Source organism: Bombina bombina, chromosome 2 (assembly GCF_027579735.1).
Source record: "Bombina bombina isolate aBomBom1 chromosome 2, aBomBom1.pri, whole genome shotgun sequence".
NCBI lineage: Eukaryota > Metazoa > Chordata > Amphibia > Anura > Bombinatoridae > Bombina > Bombina bombina.
The window spans coordinates 100341740-100363720 of record NC_069500.1 but is presented as its reverse complement, the minus strand read 5'-3'; the positions used below and the strand labels follow the sequence as shown (position 1 = coordinate 100363720).

Sequence of the window (21981 nt, the reverse complement as noted above, 5' to 3'; positions counted from 1 at the left end):
TTCTCGGTGCCCTTCTGTCTGTAATCAGAGAACAGGGTATTGTGGTATTTCCTTATTTGGACGATATCTTGGTACTTGCTCCGTCTTTACATTTAGCAGAGTCTCATACGAATCGACTTGTGTTGTTTCTTCAAGATCATGGTTGGAGGATCAATTTACCAAAAAGTTCTTTGATTCCTCAAACAAGGGTAACCTTTCTGGGTTTCCAGATAGATTCAGTGTCCATGACTCTGTCTTTAACAGACAAGAGACGTCTAAAATTGATTACAGCTTGTCGAAACCTTCAGTCACAATCATTCCCTTCGGTAGCCTTATGCATGGAAATTCTAGGTCTTATGACTGCTGCATCGGACGCGATCCCCTTTGCTCGTTTTCACATGCGACCTCTTCAGCTCTGTATGCTGAACCAATGGTGCAGGGATTACACGAAGATATCTCAATTAATATCTTTAAAACCGATTGTTCGACACTCTCTAACGTGGTGGACAAATCACCATCGTTTAATTCAGGGGGCTTCTTTTGTTCTTCCGACCTGGACTGTAATTTCAACAGATGCAAGTCTCACAGGTTGGGGAGCTGTGTGGGGATCTCTGACGGCACAAGGAGTTTGGGAATCTCAGGAGGTGAGATTACCGATCAATATTTTGGAACTCCGTGCAATTTTCAGAGCTCTTCAGTTTTGGCCTCTTCTGAAGAGAGAATCGTTCATTTGTTTTCAGACAGACAATGTCACAACTGTGGCATACATCAATCATCAAGGAGGGACTCACAGTCCTCTGGCTATGAAAGAAGTATCTCGAATTTTGGTTTGGGCGGAATCCAGCTCCTGTCTAATCTCTGCGGTTCATATCCCAGGTGTAGACAATTGGGAAGCGGATTATCTCAGTCGCCAAACGTTGCATCCGGGCGAATGGTCTCTTCACCCAGAGGTATTTCTTCAGATTGTTCAATTGTGGGGGCTCCCAGAGATAGATCTGATGGCCTCTCATCTAAACAAGAAACTTCCCAGGTATCTGTCCAGATCCCGGGATCCTCAGGCGGAGGCAGTGGATGCATTATCACTTCCTTGGAAGTATCATCCTGCCTATATCTTTCCGCCTCTAGTTCTTCTTCCAAGAGTAATCTCCAAGATTCTGAGGGAATGCTCGTTTGTTCTGCTAATAGCTCCGGCATGGCCTCACAGGTTTTGGTATGCGGATCTTGTCCGGATGGCATCTTGCCAGCCATGGACTCTTCCGTTAAGACCAGACCTTCTGTCACAAGGTCCTTTTTTCCATCCGGATCTGAAATCCTTAAATTTAAAGGTATGGAGATTGAACGCTTGATTCTTGGTCATAGAGGTTTCTCTGACTCCGTGATTAATACTATGTTACAGGCTCGTAAATCTGTATCTCGAGAGATATATTATAGAGTCTGGAAGACTTATATTTCATGGTGTCTTTCTCATCATTTTTCTTGGCATTCTTTTAGAATACCGAGAATTTTACAATTTCTTCAGGATGGTTTGGATAAGGGTTTGTCCGCAAGTTCTTTGAAAGGACAAATCTCTGCTCTTTCTGTTCTTTTTCACAGAAAGATTGCTATTCTTCCTGATATTCATTGTTTTGTACAAGCTTTGGTTCGTATAAAACCTGTCATTAAGTCAATTTCTCCTCCTTGGAGTTTGAATTTGGTTCTGGGAGCTCTTCAAGCTCCTCCGTTTGAACCTATGCATTCATTGGACATTAAATTACTTTCTTGGAAAGTTTTGTTCCTTTTGGCCATCTCTTCTGCTAGAAGAGTTTCTGAATTATCTGCTCTTTCGTGTGAGTCTCCTTTTCTGATTTTTCATCAGGATAAGGCGGTGTTGCGAACTTCTTTTGAATTTTTACCTAAAGTTGTGAATTCCAACAACATTAGTAGAGAAATTGTGGTTCCTTCATTATGTCCTAATCCTAAGAATTCTAAGGAGAAATCATTGCATTCTTTGGATGTTGTTAGAGCTTTGAAATATTATGTTGAAGCTACGAAATCTTTCCGTAAGACTTCTAGTCTATTTGTTATCTTTTCCGGTTCTAGGAAAGGCCAGAAAGCTTCTGCCATTTCTTTGGCATCTTGGTTGAAATCTTTAATTCATCTTGCCTATGTTGAGTCGGGTAAAACTCCGCCTCAAAGAATTACAGCTCATTCTACTAGGTCAGTATCTACTTCCTGGGCGTTTAGGAATGAAGCTTCGGTTGACCAGATCTGCAAAGCAGCAACTTGGTCTTCTTTGCATACTTTTACTAAATTCTACCATTTTGATGTATTTTCTTCTTCTGAAGCAGTTTTTGGTAGAAAAGTTCTTCAGGCAGCGGTTTCAGTTTGAATCTTCTGCTTATGTTTTTTGTTAAACTTTATTTTGGGTGTGGATTATTTTCAGCAGGAATTGGCTGTCTTTATTTTATCCCTCCCTCTCTAGTGACTCTTGTGTGGAAAGATCCACATCTTGGGTAGTCATTATCCCATACGTCACTAGCTCATGGACTCTTGTTAATTACATGAAAGAAAACATAATTTATGTAAGAACTTACCTGATAAATTCATTTCTTTCATATTAACAAGAGTCCATGAGGCCCACCCTTTTTTGTGGTGGTTATGATTTTTTTTTGTATAAAGCACAATTATTCCAATTCCTTATTTTATATGCTTCGCACTTTTTCTTATCACCCCACTTCTTGGCTATTCGTTAAACTGATTTGTGGGTGTGGTGAGGGGTGTATTTATAGGCATTTTAAGGTTTGGGAAACTTTGCCCCTCCTGGTAGGAATGTATATCCCATACGTCACTAGCTCATGGACTCTTGTTAATATGAAAGAAATGAATTTATCAGGTAAGTTCTTACATAAATTATGTTTTTTTTTAAATCAAACTAGGAACACTTTTTCTTTTTTCCTGGCCATAGGCACAAAAGACCACTCATCACTAAGATTAATTCCTCAAATTCCATCACTTCACATTCCAAACTCACTTGAATCACTTTTATAACACCCACACACTCCTTTTATCACTAAGAGTAATTCTTCAAACCCCATCACTTCACATTATACACTCACTGAAGCACTTTTACAATACCCACACACCCCCTTTTCTTCCCTTCCCTTTTTTTTTTTTTTCTCCCTATCCTTCATCACTAATACACCATAATTTCTCACAAATCATCACTTATACACATGGATAAATACCTTCACAATCAATCGAAAAATTCCCCACTGGCGATGGCAGGAAGACAGAGAGATAAAAGAAACAAAGCGACCTATGAAACTTCAATAGAAGTACATACACCTCTTACAAATCCATCCTCAGGCGAGTCACTAGACATTCAAACTATTGTTAGCAAGATCTCCGACGCCCTAGCTCCTAAATTTGAGGCTCTAAAAATAGAGATTAAGCAAGATATAGCATCTTTGACAAATGAGGTAAAACAATTCTCTCACAGACTCTCTGAAGCGGAGCAAAGGATCTCAGATTTAGAGGACACCAATATGACATAAAAATAACCTTGATGTTCTAAACATAACAGTCTCCAAAATGCAGAGTAAAATAGAAGATCTGGAGAACAGATCTCGAAGGAATAATCTAAGAATTATTGGAGTCCCCGAGGAAAAACAATATGAGAATCTAGATAAATTTCTTACAGAGACACTACCCAGACTACTTCAAATTCCAGATTCCTTCACTAAGATAGTAATTGAAAGGGACCATAGGATAGGTACACCCACATTAAATAAAGATAACTTGAGACCAAGGCCCATAATTGCTGAGGTTCTGAACTTCCAGCATAAAGTGGCAATTCTCCAAGCTTTTCGTAAGCAACAACCTATCTTATTAGGGGGATGTAAAAATTCTTATTTTCCAGGATTACTCAGCAGAAGTAGCATCAAGAAGAAGGGAGATTGCCCCAATATGCTCGAGGTTCATAAACCAAGGTATACGAGCAACCTTACTATACCCAGCAAAACTAAAAATACAGAGGGAGGGAAGTACATTTTATTATGACTCTGCACAGGATGCAGTTAAATTTTTTGAGGAGATATTTCCCTCGGGAAAAGGCTAAAAAGAAATAGAATAATTTAGTTTAACCTGACATCATAGGCATCGTACACTGATGAGAATACTAGGAAATAAAGAGAAGGAAGGAAGTTGGGGCCAACTTCCTCCAGCAGCTTGGTTGGAATGGGATAATGTTTTATGTATAATTGTAAATTGTGTTTTGGGGTTTTTTGTTTTTTTTCTCTTCTTCTTTCCTCTCTCCCCCCCCCCTCCCAATACTTTAGTACTTTCAAGTCTATATGGATATTGATAATAAATTTAAATTAATTTCCTGGAATATAGGAGGCCTTACCTCACCCATTAAACGAAAGTCGATATTAGCTTTTCTGAGGAAGAATTATGCTGATCTCGCCTTTCTTCAAGAAACTCATTTAAAAGCTGAAGAGGTGCTTAAATTAAAAACCTCTTGGGTTAAAGATGTTCTGTTTTCTGCTTCCTCTAACAGAAAGAGCGGAGTGGCGATCCTCCTGGGGAAAAAACTCTCTTATGAGATTATACATGTAGATACAGATCAAGAAGGAAGGTACATAATTGCAAAGATTAAAATTAATAAAACTCTTTATACTCTTTGCAATGTTTATGCCCCAAATGTTTTCAATTCCTCATTTTGGGACATTCTTCAAAACAGGCTCATGTCATGTGCAGAAGGCTACCTAGTTCTGGGTGGTGATTTTAATATGGCCCCAAAGCATCCTCTAGATAGACTCAGGCAGAGCTCCTACACAATAAAAACTAAAAGAGATAATTTGGAAACAAAGTTATTCAATAAAATTTCAAATAATTTGAAGATCTCTGACATCTGGAGACTGCAAAATCCTGAGGCTAGAGATTTTACTTGTCACTCAAGGGCCCATAAATCGCTATCACGGATAGATCTTTTCTTGCTCGATGATAGGCTTTTTTCTAACGTAATCGCAGAAATTTCCCCAATCACTATTTCGGATCATGCGCCGATTTCTCTGCACTTTCAGTTAAGTCCTTCCCCCTTAAGAAATACGGGCTTTCGGTTCCCTCGGTATCTAGCTACAGACATTAAGTTTAAAAATTGGCTCATATCCAAATACCGTGAATTCACGCTATTTAATTCTGAGTACAGCACTAAACCTGCTATCTTCTGGGAGTCAGCCAAGGCGGTTCTGCGAGGTGAAATTTTAGCATACACCATAGCTAGGACAAAAAAACTTAAGGTAAGAGAAAAAGAATTACTAAAATCAGTCACAAACACTTATAACCAATATATCCTATCGAAATCACCTGAGATCTGGTTGAGGTATACAAATGCACTACGAGAAAGAGATTCATTCCTTCTCTACCAATCATCCCAGAAAGATCTAAGGATGCAGGCGAAATTGTATCGCTTTGGCAGTAAAACTGGGAAGCTTCTTGCGAACCTGGTTAGCCGCGATAGGGCCTCTCCCTTAATAAGCTCACTACATCATGAAGGCAAAATCTATAAGACAGCTGAGGAAATCCTCTGCATCTTTACTGATTACTATAAAGCCATCTATGCACATAAGATCTCCGATTTTAAACAAAGGGAGGAATTCTGGGGGAAAATTCAATACCCAAAGCTAACTTCTCAAATGCTCGACCAGATCTGTGCCCCGATAACAGAGACTGAAATATCGGCTTCAATTAAAAAGCTTACCCTCAATAAAACACCGGGACCAGATGCCCTTCCAAATGAATTTTATAAGATTTTAATGCCTGAAATAATACCGCATTTAACTTCACTTTATAACGATCTCTACATTAAAGGTAACACCCCTTCCCCTGATTTTGTGGCGTCATTTACTTCTCTTATTCTCAAACAGGGTAAAGACCCAGCCGAAAAAGAGTCTTACAGACCAATCGCGCTTCTCAACACGGATTACAAACTTCTGTCATCAATTCTGGCACATAGGCTTCAATCTCACCTGCCCATTATTATACACGAGGACCAAGCTGGTTTTTTGAAGAAACGCAATTCTTCAGCCAAAATAAGAGAAGTGTTCCTCGTAATAGACTACTTTAAAACAGGGGAGGGGCAGTGGGAGGTGGCTAGAGAGGATACCCCTGACCTGTCAATTATATCAATAGACGCAGGTAAGGCATTTGACTCTGTTCATCATGATCATATAGCATTCACCTTACAACAATTTGGTTTGACAGGCCATTTTTTGACCTTTTTTAATAACCTATATAAGAATGCCTATACGAAAATATTAGTTAATGGTTCCCCTACTCAGGCTATAAAATTGGAAAAAGGTACGAGGCAGGGGTGCCCTCTCTCCCCGCTTCTATTTGATCTTGCCATTGAACCTCTTGCAAGTCAAATCCGCCAGCAAATCGAAGGGATTAAGATTAATAGGAAAATCTTGCAAACTGCACTTTATGCTGACGACGTATTAATATATATGTCAAACGCACAAAGAAACATTCCAAAGCTCCTCTGTATAATTGAAAAATTTGGATCCTTCTCAGGCTACAGTGTCAACTCTGCAAAATCAGAGCTTCTTTGGATTAAACAAACCCAAAACTCACCTATATCTATTCCTTTTAAAGTTGTTCAGGATTCTTTTAAATATTTAGGTATTTGGATATCGGCCAATCCGGACAACTGGTACTCACTGAACATTCTTCCGGTCTTAGCTAGTGTTAAGGAAGTGCTAAAAAATTGGCAAAACCTCCCATTGTCATTGTCGGGCCGCATAGCTCTGTACAAAATGTCGCTCCTCCCCAGAATTCTTTATGTTCTTCAGAACACCCCCCTGCTTCTCAAAACAAAAGATGTTGTCTCATTCAACTCTGCCTTAAGAATATTTATTTGGCAGAAGAGAAAACCCAGAATTTCGTTAGCTAGACTAGTTTTACCTAGAGACCAGGGAGGATTTTCCCTCCCTGATCTTCGTTTATACAACCAAGTATTCCTGGCACGAATCATGGCAGATTGGTTTACTAATAGTAATTACATTACAAATGGGGAACTAGAGAGTAACATGGTATATCCCTATTCATTGGTAGCACTGACTCATTGTAACAGTAAAACAATTCCTATTGAAATAAAGAAGATGAGCTCCATTTATAACCCTATATCCACTTGGAGAAAGATTGGTCTGGCTCTTCACATAAACACTGATGTCTCAGGACATGTCCCAATACTGAACAATCCTCAGTTTGTAGCAGGCGTACAGTCTGCTGTATTTTCCAAATGGGCATCACTAGGCCTGGTAAAACTCGAACAATTATTAGATCTCGAGAGGAGATGCATTAAGTCCTTTGATTCTCTCAAACAGGAGTTTGCTATTCCTAATAAAAATTTCTTCGCCTATTTACAGGTGAGGCACTTCGCCCTTAAGCAGATTACTGACCTTGGATGGGAATGGTCTCTGGGAGAGCTAGAAAAGTGGCTGATATTATTCAAAAATGGGTTCACATCAATCTCTTTCATCTACCAAACTCTGTCTGCTGTTAAAGGCCCTGATGTTCTGGAGAAACTCCATTTTAAATGGTCCTTTTTGCTTCAACAGGACTTTCTAGACCCAGCTCTTCTTACTTTTTCGATTCAGGAAACTCTCCGGATTACTCTCTCAGCGACTTGGAGGGAGTCACATTTAAGACTTCTCCACATGACTTATTTCACTCCAGAAAAAGGCTCCAAATGCAGGAACCTAGGGTTTAATAAATGCCCCAAATGCTCATTTCCATCCGCTGGCCTAATGCATATGATTTGGGACTGCCCAAAAATTCATAACTTTTGGTTAAAAGTTCAATTTTGGCTTAACAATATAGTTAGGGTCCCTTCCTTCACATTCTCCCCCAGGAGGATAGTCTTTTTTGCTGATAACCCCACTCCGCCACATTACACCGGCAAAATTATAAGTATGGCTACCCTTGCGGTTAGATACTTGATCTTAAAGAAATGGAAACTAAAAGCCGTCCCGAGTTTAATTGAAGTTAAAAATTGCCTAAAGAAGCAATGTATTATTGAACAACTCGACACTAACTTGCAAAAAGATCAAGACATAAAGAATTTCTTTTCCAAATGGTCACAATTCATTAAGGCACTCCCTCCCAGTGAGATTGAGTATATAATCTATCCTTTTAAAGACAGTGAACTTGTTTTACTAGGGATATGGTAAACTTTAAACATATCTTATCTCTGGGCCTCCCCGGGAATCTGAAGTAGCTTACCCTCCCTTCCCTTTTATTTAATTTTCCTTTTTTTTCTCTTTTTTGTTTTTTTTGTTTGTTTGTTAATTGTCTGTGTTAATGTCACTTTCGTAGGATCTTTTGGTCCTTCCCTATGTAGCTGTGACCTACTCTGTCTGACCTTGAAACCTAGTATGATCACAGCTGTTTGTCTAGAAAACAAGAAAAACTTTTTCTGGTTTCCAGCAAGGGGTTAACAAGATGAGTCCAGGTTCTATTTTAGAGTATAAGGTTTTGGCTTGTTAGAATTACTGACAGATCCATCCTGACCCAAATACTTTTGCTTTGTTTTAGGGGAGAGTTCATTATGAAATATGTATATACTTACAAGGAGACCTGGAATAAGGTCTTGCATTTTGTTCTTTACTGTTTTTTTTTACTTCTTGATTTTAAAAGCTTGATTGTAGTGTATCCCCTATTATGTAATCATTGCTTTTAACCTCATTCTTTTTTTTGTACCCCAAACTGGATTACCAATAAAAAATTATAAAATGAAAAAAAATTGCATGCTCTGTCTGAATCACAAAAGACTAAATTTGGGTTTCATATCCCTTTAAAGGGACAGTCTACACCAGAATAGGTATTGCTTTAAAAGATAGATAATCCATTTATTACCCACTAGTCCTAAAGCCTGTGTACACGGGCCATTTTTTGCAGTACAGCGGTCCCACCACTTGCTCTCTCTCTCTCCCCCCCCCCTCTCTTTTGCGCTCCCCCCCTCTCTTTTGCTCTCTCTCCCCCCCACTTTTGCTCGCTCTCTCTCTCCCCCCCTCTCTTTTGCTCTCTCTCCCCCCACTTTTGCTCTCTCTCCCCCCACATTTGCTCTCTCTCCCACCTCTATTTTGCGCTCTCTCTCCCCCTCCTCTCTTTGGCTCTCTCTCCCCCCACATTTGCTCTCTCTCCCACCTCTATTTTGCGCTCTCTCTCCCCCTCCTCTCTTTGGCTCTCTCTCTCCCCCCCCTCTCTTTTGGTCTCTCCCCCCCCCCTCTCTTTTGGGCTCTCTCTCTCCCCCCTCTCTCTTTTGGGCTCTCTCTCTCCCCCCCTCTCTCTTTTGGGCTCTCTCTCTCCCCCCTCTCTCTTTTGGGCTCTCTCTCTCCCCCCTCTCTCTTTTGGGCTCTCTCTCTCCCCCCCCCCTCTCTCTTTTGGGCTCTCTCTCCCCCCCCCTCTCTCTTTTGGGCTCTCTCTCTCCCCCCTCTCTCTTTTGTGCTCTCTCTCCCCCCCCCCTCTCTTTGGGGCTCTCTCTCCCCCCCCCCCCTCTCTTTGGCTTGCTCTCTCCCCCCCTCTCTTTGGCTCTCTCCCCCCACCAGTTGGCTCTCTCTCTTCCCCCCCAGTTGGCTCTCTCTCTCCCCCCCCTCTCTTTGTCTCTCTCTCTCCCCCCCCCTCTCTCTTTGGCTCGCTCGATACCCCACTCTTTGGCCCTCCCCCCCCCCCCCACTCTTTGGCTCTCTCCCCCCCCCCTCTCTTTGGCTCTCTCTCCCCCCCCCCCTCTCTTTGGCTCTCTCTCCCCCTCGCTCTCTCCCCCCCCTCTCTTTGGCTCGCTCTCTCCCCCCCCCAGTTGGCTCTCTCTCTCCCCCCTCTTTTTGTCTCTCTCTCTACCCCCTCTCTTTGGCTCTCTCTCTCTCTCCCCCCTCTTTGTCTCTCTCTCCCCCCCCCCCTCTCTTTGGCTCTCTCTCTCCCCCCCCTCTCTTCCCCCCCCTCTCTTTGGCTCTCTCTCTCTCCCCCTCTCTTTGGCTCTCTCCCCCCCCTCTCTTTGGCTCTCTCTCTCTCCCCCCTCTCTTTGGCTCTCTCTCTCTCTCCCGCCTCTCTTTGGCTCTCTCTCTCTCTCCCCCCTCTCTTTGGCTCTCTCTCTCTCTCCCCCCTCTCTTTGGCTCTCTCTCTCTCTCCCCCCTCTCTTTGGCTCTCTCTCTCCCCCCCTCTCTTTGGCCCTCTCTCTCTCCCACCTCTCTTTGACACTCTCTCCCCCCTCTCTATCACGGTAGACGACCAGGATCCGCCCCATCCTGCCCGGCTCCTTCCCCGCCACGCCCGTCCGGCTCCACTCTGTCACTCCCCCGGCTCCACCCCATCACGTCCGTATGGCCCTGCCCCCTTCATAGATCAGGTGCCACTGTATTAGGTCACTTTGCTGAAGGCCAGGCGTGTTTGTCCTTGCGCAGTCCCTACTGCGCATGACAGCTTCGGACAAACACACAGCCTTTTATATTATAGGATTTCCTAGTTTTGCATAACCAACACAGTTATATTAATACAAGATAATCAGAGGTAAAAAGTGTATCTAACCCTCTGCAAACTGCTCCTTATTTCAGTTTTTGTGACAGACTTGCATTTTAGCCAATCAGTGCTTGCTCCTAGGAACTCAACTCATGAGACACATGAACTAACACCCTCTAGTGGTGAAAAACTGTCAAAATGCCCTGAGATGAGAGGCGGCCTTCAAGGGCTTAGAAATTAGCATATGAACCTCCTAGGTTTAGTTTTCAACTAAGAATACAAAGAGAACAAAGCAAAATTGGTGATAGATGTAAATTTGAAAATTGTTTAAAATTGCATGCCCTATCTGAACAATGAAAGTTTGTTTTGGACTAGACTGTCCCTTTAAATAGTGTTCCGTTTTGCCCACTTTAAAATATGTAAACTATACCTAGTTCACTTATCTATGGTAAATATCCATATGGGAAATAGCTACAGCAGTAAAATCTATATTTACCACATTTCTGAAGCTAGAAAACAAAGGAAAAACAAATTCTAGGTATTAAAATAATTTATTCCCTACTATACAAGTTTTGAGGGAACAGTAGAAATACTGCATTAGACACAGTTCCCATGTACATATGGAAGGATCTGACAGATGTAAAATAAAATGCAATTAGCAAATGTATTGCATTCTATATCAAAGGAAATCAGTTTTTGGATGTGTCAATTAAAAATGGTAAAAACAATTGCAATGGAAATGAACGGGCAAGGCTGATTTCAATCTTTACACTTATTAAATTACATCACAATTACTGAAGTTACAAACCCAAATATTGGATTGATAAACCTGATAAATCTGAAACAAACCGTCCATAGTGTTCCTGCTGCTCTCCAGTCATTTTTTGGTTATGCATCTTCCTTTGTTTAGGAAGCAGATCATGTATTACAAATGTGCCACCCATTAAATACAGAGCAACAGGACTCAGCATAATACTAACCCAATTATTGTATTCTTTTAGCATATTAGACCCACTACAATATAAGGCATAGTATTTTCATAGATTACTGTTGACTACTAACCATTATTTGTCATATAGACACTATATGCTAAACACACAGTAACCTTTCTACATTGTATAATGGCTGGACTCATGTCAGTAGACCACAATAGTGACCCAGACATGCAGAACTTGTTGGCTTTGGGTATTTTTAAGAGTCCACTGCATAGATGTGAGACATAAATCTGCATGACTATTTGTTAACTAGTGTATATCGCTTTGCATAGATCAATTACCTTAAATACATTTCTAGTTCGTTATCTGCTTCTGGATAACAGTTGCAAAACTCTTGAAGTATTTAAAGATTGATAATAAAAAGTTTTGTTTTTTTTAACATATTATCCATGACTATGTAGTGGTTTGCCAATAACAGGTTTAAAGTTGCACACCCTCACAGCCGATTATTTACAGACTTTAAATTAATTAAAGAAAAAGTTAAAATCTAAAAAAAAAAAGAACCAATAGAGCTACAGTATATGCCTACATTACAAACATAATTCACTAACATGCATATGTGTCTATGTACAAATAAATAACATTAAAGACAATGGGGTCTATTCAAATCAATTAGATAATCCTGTGAATAAACCATTAGAGAAACGTTTCTGAAGGACTTAGATATACCCTTATGTTGCATGAAAATAAGAATCTACAAAATATATGTCTTTACATGACAGTGGGCAGAACTGTGACATCATAATTCATTTTTGTTGCCTTATTTCAGTAAGTACTGATTTCCAGCTAGGACGTAAGATCTAGAACATGGTATCACTGTATGCATAGTATCTCATACTGTTGTCAGGTGTCTCTATAAGTCCACAGCTTATGAATGGAAAGTACAGTGCATAGGGCTTTTACCCAAAAGTTCTTGACAAGTGAAAGATTTTATTTATTTTTTTCGCTTTTCTTTTTTGCTTTTGCCGTTAGCTGCTGCGTACAGTGTAGGGTTGTTTATTGCTAGGGCATGCCCTGTTGTCTTCAAATGGTTAAATAGTTTATTCCGAGTTGTAAATTCAGAGGAACATGTATTGCAACGCAGGGAAACATCATTCTGTAACAAAGCAGATTGCTAATTAGATAATGTACATATAACAGGATCACCAATGTATCAACTCTAATTTTTAACAGTGAAATAGAAGATGATTAAAATGTTAAAAAAAAATAAAAAATACAAAATGTATTGGTAGTAGAATAAAAATAAAAAAAAGGTAAACTCAAAAATAATCATACATGGAGTTGCCATTGTTACCAGGAAAAAAAGAATACAAAAAAGCCTGGAGTGAATATTCCAAGCACTTATGACATATTTAGGGACCAAAAGATCATCCTGTTGGGAGCTCGTAAAACGAGCATCAAAAGTGATATCCCTAAAATGTGAACCAGATGGTTTTTACCGATCAAAACTATATATTTTTTTTAGTAGACAACGTATTGATCTAGTACCATTTTTGTATATTTCATGCCACCATTTCACCGCCAAATGCGATCAAATAAAAAAAAAAAAAAAAAAGTTAACTTTTTCACAAACTTTAGGTTTCTCACTGAAATTATTTACATACTGCTTGTGCAATCATGGCACACATGATTGTAAATGCTTCTCAGGGATCCCCTTTGTTCAGAAATAGTAGACATATATGACTTTGCCATTGCTTTTTGGTAATTAGAAGGCTGCTAATTGCATCTGTGCACCACACTTTTGTTATTCCCAGCATTGAAGGGGTTAATTAGGTAGCTTGTAAGGTTAATTTTAGCTTTAGTGTAGAAGTTAGTCTCCCACCTGACACTACTCAACCCCTGATCCCTCTTAAACAGCTCTCTTACATTCCCCCCACTGGTCACCCCCATCTTAAATACTGCCAGTATTCAGCTTTACACCTTTTTATTTATTTATTTTATTATTATTATTTTCCTGTAGGATTACCCCCTTACCTTCCCACCTCCCTGATCCCTCCCAAAAAACATAATTTATGTAAGAACTTACCTGATAAATTCATTTCTTTCATATTAGCAAGGGTCCATGAGCTAGTGACGAATGGGATATACATTCCTACCAGGAGGGGCAAAGTTTCCCAAACCTCAAAATGCCTATAAATACACCCCTCACCACACCCACAAATCAGTTTAACGCATAGCCAAGAAGTGGGGTGATAAGAAAAAAGTGCGAAAGCATAAAAAAAATAAGGAATTGGAATAATTGTGCTTTATACAAAAAAATCATAACCACCACAAAAAAGGGTGGGCCTCATGGACTCTTGCTAATATGAAAGAAATGAATTTATCAGGTAAGTTCTTACATAAATTATGTTTTCTTTCATGTAATTAGCAAGAGTCCATGAGCTAGTGATGTATGGGATAATGAATACCCAAGATGTGGATCATCCACGCAAGAGTCACTAGAGAGGGAGGGATAAAATAAAGACAGCCAATTCCGCTGAAAATAATCCACACCCAAAACAAAGTTTAAATCTTAAAATGAAAAAAACTGAAATTATAAGCAGAAGAATCAAACTGAAACAGCTGCCTGAAGTACTTTTCTACCAAAAACTGCTTCAGAAGAAGAAAACACATCAAAATGGTAGAATTTAGTAAAAGTATGCAAAGAAGACCAAGTTGCTGCTTTGCAAATCTGATCAACCGAAGCTTCATTCCTAAACGCCCAGGAAGTAGAAACTGACCTAGTCGAATGAGCTGTAATCCTTTGAGGCGGAGTTTTACCCGACTCGACATAAGCATGATGAATCAAAGACTTTAACCAAGACGCCAAAGAAATGGCAGAGGCCTTCTGACCTTTCCTAGAACCGGAAAAGATAACAAATAGACTAGAAGTCTTTCGGAAATTTTTAGTAGCTTCAACATAATATTTCAAAGCTCTAACTACATCCAAAGAATGCAACGATCTTTCCTTAGAATTCTTAGGATTAGGACACAATGAAGGAACCACAATTTCTCTACTAATGTTGTTAGAATTCACAACCTTAGGTAAAAATTTAAAAGAAGTTCGCAACACCGCCTTATCCTGATGAAAAATCAGAAAAGGAGACTCACAAGAAGAGCAGATAATTCAGAAACTCTTCTAGCAGAAGAGATGGCCAAAAGAAACAAAACTTTCCAAGAAAGTAATTTAATGTCCAGCGAATGCATAGGTTCAAACGGAGGAGCTTGAAGAGCCCCCAGAACCAAATTCAAACTCCAAGGAGGAGAAATTGACTTAATAACAGGTCTTATACGAACCAAAGCTTGTACAAAACAATGAATATCAGGAAGACTAGCAATCTTTCTGTGGAAAAGAACAGAAAGAGCAGAGATTTGTCCTTTCAAGGAACTTGCAGACAAACCTTTATCCAAACCATCCTGAAGAAACTGTAAAATTCTAGGAATTCTAAAAGAATGCCAAGAAAAATGATGAGAAAAACACCAAGATATGTAAATCTTCCAGACTCGATAATATATCTTCCTAGATACAGATTTACGAGCCTGTAACATAGTATTAATCACAGAGTCAGAGAAACCTCTATGACTGAGAATCAAGCGTTCAATCTCCATACCTTCAAATTTAAGGATTTGAGATCCTGATGGAAAAAAGGACCTTGCGATAGAAGGTCTGGTCTTAACGGAAGAGTCCACGGTTGGCAAGTGGCCACCCGGACAAGATCCGCATACCAAAACCTGTGAGGCCATGCTGGAGCCACCAGCAGAACAAACGAGCACTCCTTTAGAATCTTGGAAATCACTCTTGGAAGAAGAACTAGAGGCGGAAAGATATAGGCAGGATGATACTTCCAAGGAAGTGACAATGCATCCACTGCCTCCGCCTGAGGATCCCTGGATCTGGACAGATACCTGGGAAGTTTCTTGTTTAGATGAGAAGCCATCAGATCTATTTCTGGAAGTCCCCACATTTGAACAATCTGAAGAAATACCTCTGGGTGAAGAGACCATTCGCCCGGATGTAACGTTTGGCGACTGAGATAATCCGCCTCCCAATTGTCTATACCTGGGATATGAACCGCAGAAATTAGACAGGAGCTGGATTCCGCCCATACCAGTATTCGAGATACTTCTTTCATAGCCAGAGGACTGTGAGTCCCTCCTTGATGATTGACATATGCCACGGTTGTGACATTGTCCGCCTGAAAACAAATGAACGACTCTCTCTTTAGAAGAGGCCATGACTGAAGAGCTCTGGAAATTGCACGGAGTTCCAAAATGTTGATTGGTAATCTCACCTCCTGAGATTCCCAAACCACTTGTGCTGTCAGAGACCCCCAAACAGCTCCCCAACCTGTCAGACTTGCATCTGTTGAAATCACAGTCCAGGTCGGAAGAACAAAAGAAGCCCCCTGAACTAAACGATGGTGGTCTGTCCACCACATCAGAGAGTGTTGTACAATCGGTTTTAAAGATATTAATTGAGATATCTTTGTATAATCCCTGCACCACTGGTTCAGCATACAGAGCTGAAGAGGTCGCATGTGAAAACGAGCAAAGGGGATCGCGTCCGATGCAGCAGTCATAAGACCTAGAATTTCCATGCATAAGGCTACCGAAGGGAATGATTGAGACTGAAGGTTTCGACAAGCTGAAATCAATTTTAGACGTCTCTTGTCTGTCAGAGACAGAGTCATGGACACTGAATCTATCTGGAAACCTAAAAAGGTTACCCTTGTCTGAGGAATCAATGAACTTTTTGGTAAATTGATCCTCCAACCATGTTCTCGAAGAAACAATACAAGTCGATTCGTATGAGATTCTGCTAAATGTGAAGACTGAGCAAGTACCAAGATATCGTCCAAATAAGGAAATACCACAATACCCTGTTCTCTGATTACAGACAGAAGGGCACCGAGAACCTTTGTAAAAATCCTTGGAGCTGTTGCTAGGCCAAACGGCAGAGCCACAAACTGGTAATGCTTGTCTAGGAAAGAGAATCTCAGAAACTGATAGTGATCTGGATGAATCGGAATATGCAGATATGCATCCTGTAAATCTATTGTGGACATATAATGCCCTTGCTGAACAAAAGGCAGAATAGTCCTTATAGTAACCATTTTGAATGTTGGTCTCCTTACATAATGATTCAATATTTTTAAATCCAGAACTGGTCTGAAGGAATTCTCCTTCTTTGGTACAATGAAGAGATTTGAGTAAAACCCCAGCCCCTGTTCCAGAACTGGAACTGGCATAATTACTCCAGCCAACTCTAGATCTGAAACACATTTCAGAAATGCTTGAGCCTTCACTGGATTTACTGGGACACGGGAAAGAAAAAATCTTCTTGCAGGAGGCCTTATCTTGAAGCCTATTCTGTACCCTTGTGAATCCAAAGATTGAATCCAAAGATTGTGAATCAAATTGATCCAAATTTCTTTGAAAACCGTAATCTGCCCCCTACCAGCTGAGCTGGAATGAGGGCCGCACCTTCATGTTGACTTGGGAGCTGGCTTTGGCTTTCTAAAAGGCTTGGATTTATTCCAGACTGGAGATGGGTTCCAAACTGATTTGGAGATGGGTTCCAAACTGATACCGCTCCTGTAGAGGAAGGATCAGGCTTTTGTTCCTTATTGTGACGAAAGGAACGAAAACGATTAGTAGACCTAAATTTACCTTTAGATTTTTTATCCTGTGGTAAAAAAGTTCCTTTCCCCCCAGTAACAGTTGAAATAATAGAATCCAACTGTGAACCAAATAATTTATTACCCTGGGAAGAAAGGGAAAGCAAAGTTGACTTGGAAGACATATCAGCATTCCAAGTTTTAAGCCATAAAGCTCTTCTAGCTAAAATAGCTAGAGACATATACCTGACATCAACCCTAATGATATCAAAGATGGCATCACAAATAAAATTATTAGCATGTTGAAGAAGATTAACAATGCTATGAGAATTATGATCTGTTACTTGTTGCGCTAAAGCTTCCAACCAAAAAGTTGAAGCTGCAGCAACATCCGCTAAAGATATAGCAGGTCTAAGAAGATTACCTGAACATAAGTAAGCTTTTCTTAGAAAGGATTCAATTTTCCTATCTAAAGGATCCTTAAAGGAAGTACTATCTGCCGTAGGAATAGTAGTACGTTTAGCAAGAGTAGAGATAGCCCCATCAACTTTAGGGATTTTGTCCCAAAACTCTAATCTGTCAGATGGCACAGGATATAATTGCTTAAAACGTTTAGAAGGAGTAAATGAATTACCCAAATTATTCCATTCCCTGGAAATTACTTCAGAAATAGCATCAGGGACAGGAAAAACTTCTGGAATAACTACAGGAGATTTAAAAACCTTATTTAAACGTTTAGATTTAGTATCAAGAGGACCAGATTCCTCTATTTCTAATGCAATTAAGACTTCTTTAAGTAAAGAACGAATAAATTCCATTTTGAATAAATATGAAGATTTATCAGCATCAACCTCTGAAACAGAATCCTCTGAACCAGAGGAATTATTATCAGAATCAGAATGATGATGTTCATTTAAAAATTCATCTGAAAAATGAGAAGTTTTAAAAGACCTTTTACGTTTACTAGAAGGAGGAATAACAGACATAGCCTTCTTAATGGATTTAGAAACAAAATCTCTTATGTTAACAGGAACACTGAGTATTAGATGTTGATGGAACAGCAACAGGTAATGTAACATTACTAAAGGAAATATTATCTGCATTAACAAGTTTGTCATGACATTCATTACAAACAACAGCTGGAGGAAAAGATACCACAAGTTTACAGCAAATACACTTAACTTTGGTAGATCCAGCATCAGGCAGCAATTTTCCAGAAGTATCTTCTGATTCAGGGTCAATCTGAGACATCTTGCAATATGTAATAGAAAAAACAACATATAAAGCAAAATTGATCAAATTCCTTAAATGACAGTTTCAGGAATGGGAAAAAATGCCAGTGAACAAGCTTCTAGCAACCAGAAGCAAATAAACAATGAGACTTAAATAATGTGGAGACAATAATGACGCCCATATTTTTTAGCGCCAAAAAAAGACGCCCACATTATTTGGCGCCTAAATGCTTTTAGCGCCAAAAATGACGCCACATCCGGTAACGCCGACACTTTTGGCGCAAAAACGTCAAAAATTACGCAACTTCCGGTGACAAGTATGACGCCGGAAATAACAAAGAAAATTTTTTGCGCCAAAAAAGTCCGCGCCAAGAATGACGCAATAAAATGAAGCATTTTCAGCCCCCGCGAGCCTAACAGCCCACAGGGAAAAAAGTCAAATTTTAAGGTAAGAAAAAAATTGATTATTCAAATGCATTATCCCAAATAATGAAACTGACTGTCTGAAATAAGGAATATTGAACATCCTGAATCAAGGCAAATAAATGATTAAACACAAATATTTAGAACTTTATATAAAAGTGCCCAACCATAGCTTAGAGTGTCACAAAAATAAGACTTACTTAACCCAGGACACTCATCTACATGCAGTAGAAAGCCAAACCAGTACTGAAACGAAAATCAGTAGAGGTAATGGTATATATAAGAGTATATCGTCGATCTGAAAAGGGAGGTAAGAGATGAATCTCTACGACCGATAACAGAGAGCCTATGAAATAGACCCCGTAGAAGGAGATCATTGAATTCAAATAGGCAATACTCTCTTCACATCCCTCTGACATTCACTGCACGCTGAGAGGAAAACCGGTCTCCAACCTGCTGCGGAGCGCATATCAACGTAGAATCTAGCACAAACTTACTTCACCACCTCCACGGGAGGCAAAGTTTGTAAACCTGATTTGTGGGTGTGGTGAGGGGTGTATTTATAGGCATTTTGAGGTTTGGGAAACTTTGCCCCTCCTGGTAGGAATGTATATCCCATACGTCACTAGCTCATGGACTCTTGCTAATTACATGAAAGAAAGCTCTCTAACCCTCCCCCCTTCTAACTAATTCCTGCCATCTTAGGTACTGGCAGCTGTCTGCCAGTACCCAGTTATCTAACTTTTTTTTTTGTTTTGATAATGATAAAAAAAAAAAATTCTCTAGTGTAGCTGCCCCCCCCTCATTACCCTACCCCACTCCTAGATCGATTTCCAACCCTCTAATCCCCCTTCTTCCTACTCACTCGCTCCCGCCCCCCTCCAGCAATGGGCCACCCACCCGCCTCCCTCCAAACCATCCCACACCATCAACGATCAGCACCACCGCTGCCTGATGCACTCGTGGGGCATGCAGAAATAGAGCAATTTTGCTACTTTTAGTGAAATTGCGGCAGAGAGAGGCCCAGGACTTAATGACCAGTGTCGTACAGTTTTTTTTTTGCCCTGTGACATATTTTGGTAACATAGTGGCCCTGCCCACCAACTTTCTCCTTGCACAGCTGAATATTCTTGTCCTCACAGCCTCTTACACAACTACAATTTCTTTGGCTGTCACAAGCAGGAGCCTCGCTTCCCTCCACATTCTACCTGCCCCTGAGCAGTACTGTCAGTCTCAGCATAAGCAGAAGGGAGGGGCTGACACAGGCAATAAGGAAAATGTAAAAAGCACAGGGGGCTTCACTTTGAGCGTTTTAACCCCATTGCAATCAGAGGTGATAAGCTGCTATTAACATTTTCTATACTCTCTCCTCTGTCCCTCCTCTCACACTCTCCTCTTTTATTTACTCTCTCACTCCCCTTCTTTTCGCTTTGCCTATTTTTCCCCTCCTATATCGCCCCCTCTGACTCTTTAGTCTCTCTCTTCTCTTTAATACCTTGTCTTTCTCTCTCTCCCTTCTCATCTCACCCCTCTTTTCTGCTCTCTCATTTCTCTCTTCATGGGCTGCTCCGACTATTTCTCCTTCCTATATCTCCTTGTCTCTCTCTCTCTCCTTTCTATTGTTCTTCCTTTTATTTTTCTTTCCACTCTCTCTGCATTCTGTCCTGTAGACTAAACTCTGTATTCTCTTGTTGCCCTCTCTCTCTTCCTACACAATAAACTGTACAGTACCGGGACATATGTAAGAGAAGCCTGATATTTGAATTGTCCTAAGGTCTCACCAACCTACTCTGTTAAAATTAATAAAATAAAATGACTTTAATGTCCCTTTAGCTAATAAGCTTGACTGAATGAATCCAACCTACTTTGATTAAACATTACACTGTACATGCAAATGGGCTTTGGGATTAGATGATTTGGTGTCATGACATTCTAAAGGACATGTGACAAACCTCTGCTTGCTCTTCTGTGGGTTCTGACTTTTTAGCAGCTTTCTTCAGGTCTCTTGCTTTCTTTCCTTTAAGTTTTGGTGCCCTTGGAAAAAGTACACCATGAAATAGTTTAGTGTCAATCCACAGAAATATTGGATAATTCAAATAAAGTAACATATAAATACGAAAAAATATGTATTAGAGTGTATAAAACTGTGGTTAGGGACAGTAAAGTCGGTTCAGAAACAGCATGCAAATACAAACAACTTTCCAGTTTACTTATATCAATTAATTTGCTTCTGTCCCTTGGTATCCTTTGTTGAAAAGCATACCTTGGTATGCTCAAGAGCAGCAATGCACTACTAGGAGCTAGTTGCCGATTGGTGGGTGCACATATGTCTCTTGTCTTTGGCTTACCCAATGTGTTCATCTACCTCCTAATAGTGCATTGCTGCTCCTTTAACAAAAGGATACCAAGAGAATGAAGCAAATATGATAAAACAGAAGTAAATTGGAAAATTGTTCAAAACTGTATGCTCTATCTGAATCATGGAAGACAAATTTTGGGTTTCATGTCCCTTTAAAGGAATGTTTTCTACAATGTATATAAAAGATCAGCAGTTACAAATGTTACAGGTATTTCTGCAGTCATTTAGATTTGAAACAAAACTAAAAAGACACCACTGATACCCAGGAATATATCACTCACAGGCTGACAAGAGCAGTTTGCACAGAAAAAAGTAAATTTATGCTTACCTGATAAATTAATTTCTTCTATGGTATGACGAGTCCACGGATTCATCCTTTACTTGTGGTATATTAACCTCCTGCTAACAGGAAGTGGCAAAGAGCACCACAGCAGAGCTGTCTATATAGCTCCTCCCTTGACCCCACCCCACAGTCATTCGACCGAAGGTACAGGAAGAAAAAGAAGAAACTAAAAGGTGCAGAGGTGACTGAAGTTCTAAAATAGAAAATATGTCTTAAAAATGACAGGGCGGGCCGTGGACTCGTCGTACCATAGAAGAAATTTATCAGGTAAGCATAAATTTACTTTTCTTCTATAAGGTACGACGAGTCCACGGATTCATCCTTTACTTGTGGGATACAATACCAAAGCTATAGGACACGGATGAACGGGAGGGACAAGACAGATGCCTAAACAGAAGGCACCACTGCTTGAAGAACTTTTCTCCCAAAAATAGCCTCCGAAGAAGCAAAAGTATCAAATTTGTAAAATTTGGCAAAGGTATGAAGGGAAGACCAAGTCGCAGCCTTACAAATCTGTTCAACAGAAGCATAATTTTTAAAAGCCCATGTGGAGCTGTAA

General features: G+C 40.1%; 1 protein-coding gene across 1 annotated transcript in view; it reads right to left on the bottom strand.

Annotated features, from left to right (window-relative positions):
* Positions 1 to 11005: 11005 nt before the first annotated feature.
* DNAJC21 (DnaJ heat shock protein family (Hsp40) member C21) overlaps positions 11006 to 21981 on the bottom strand; it is a 73377-nt gene continuing 62401 nt past the window's right edge. The window contains exons 11-12 of the mRNA XM_053701198.1: positions 20673 to 20754; positions 11006 to 12564 (exon numbers count right to left, since the gene is read on the bottom strand). Of these exons, the coding sequence (XP_053557173.1) occupies positions 12403 to 12564; positions 20673 to 20754 (244 nt within the window). The 3' untranslated portion in view covers positions 11006 to 12402. The remainder of the gene's footprint in view (positions 12565 to 20672; positions 20755 to 21981) is intronic.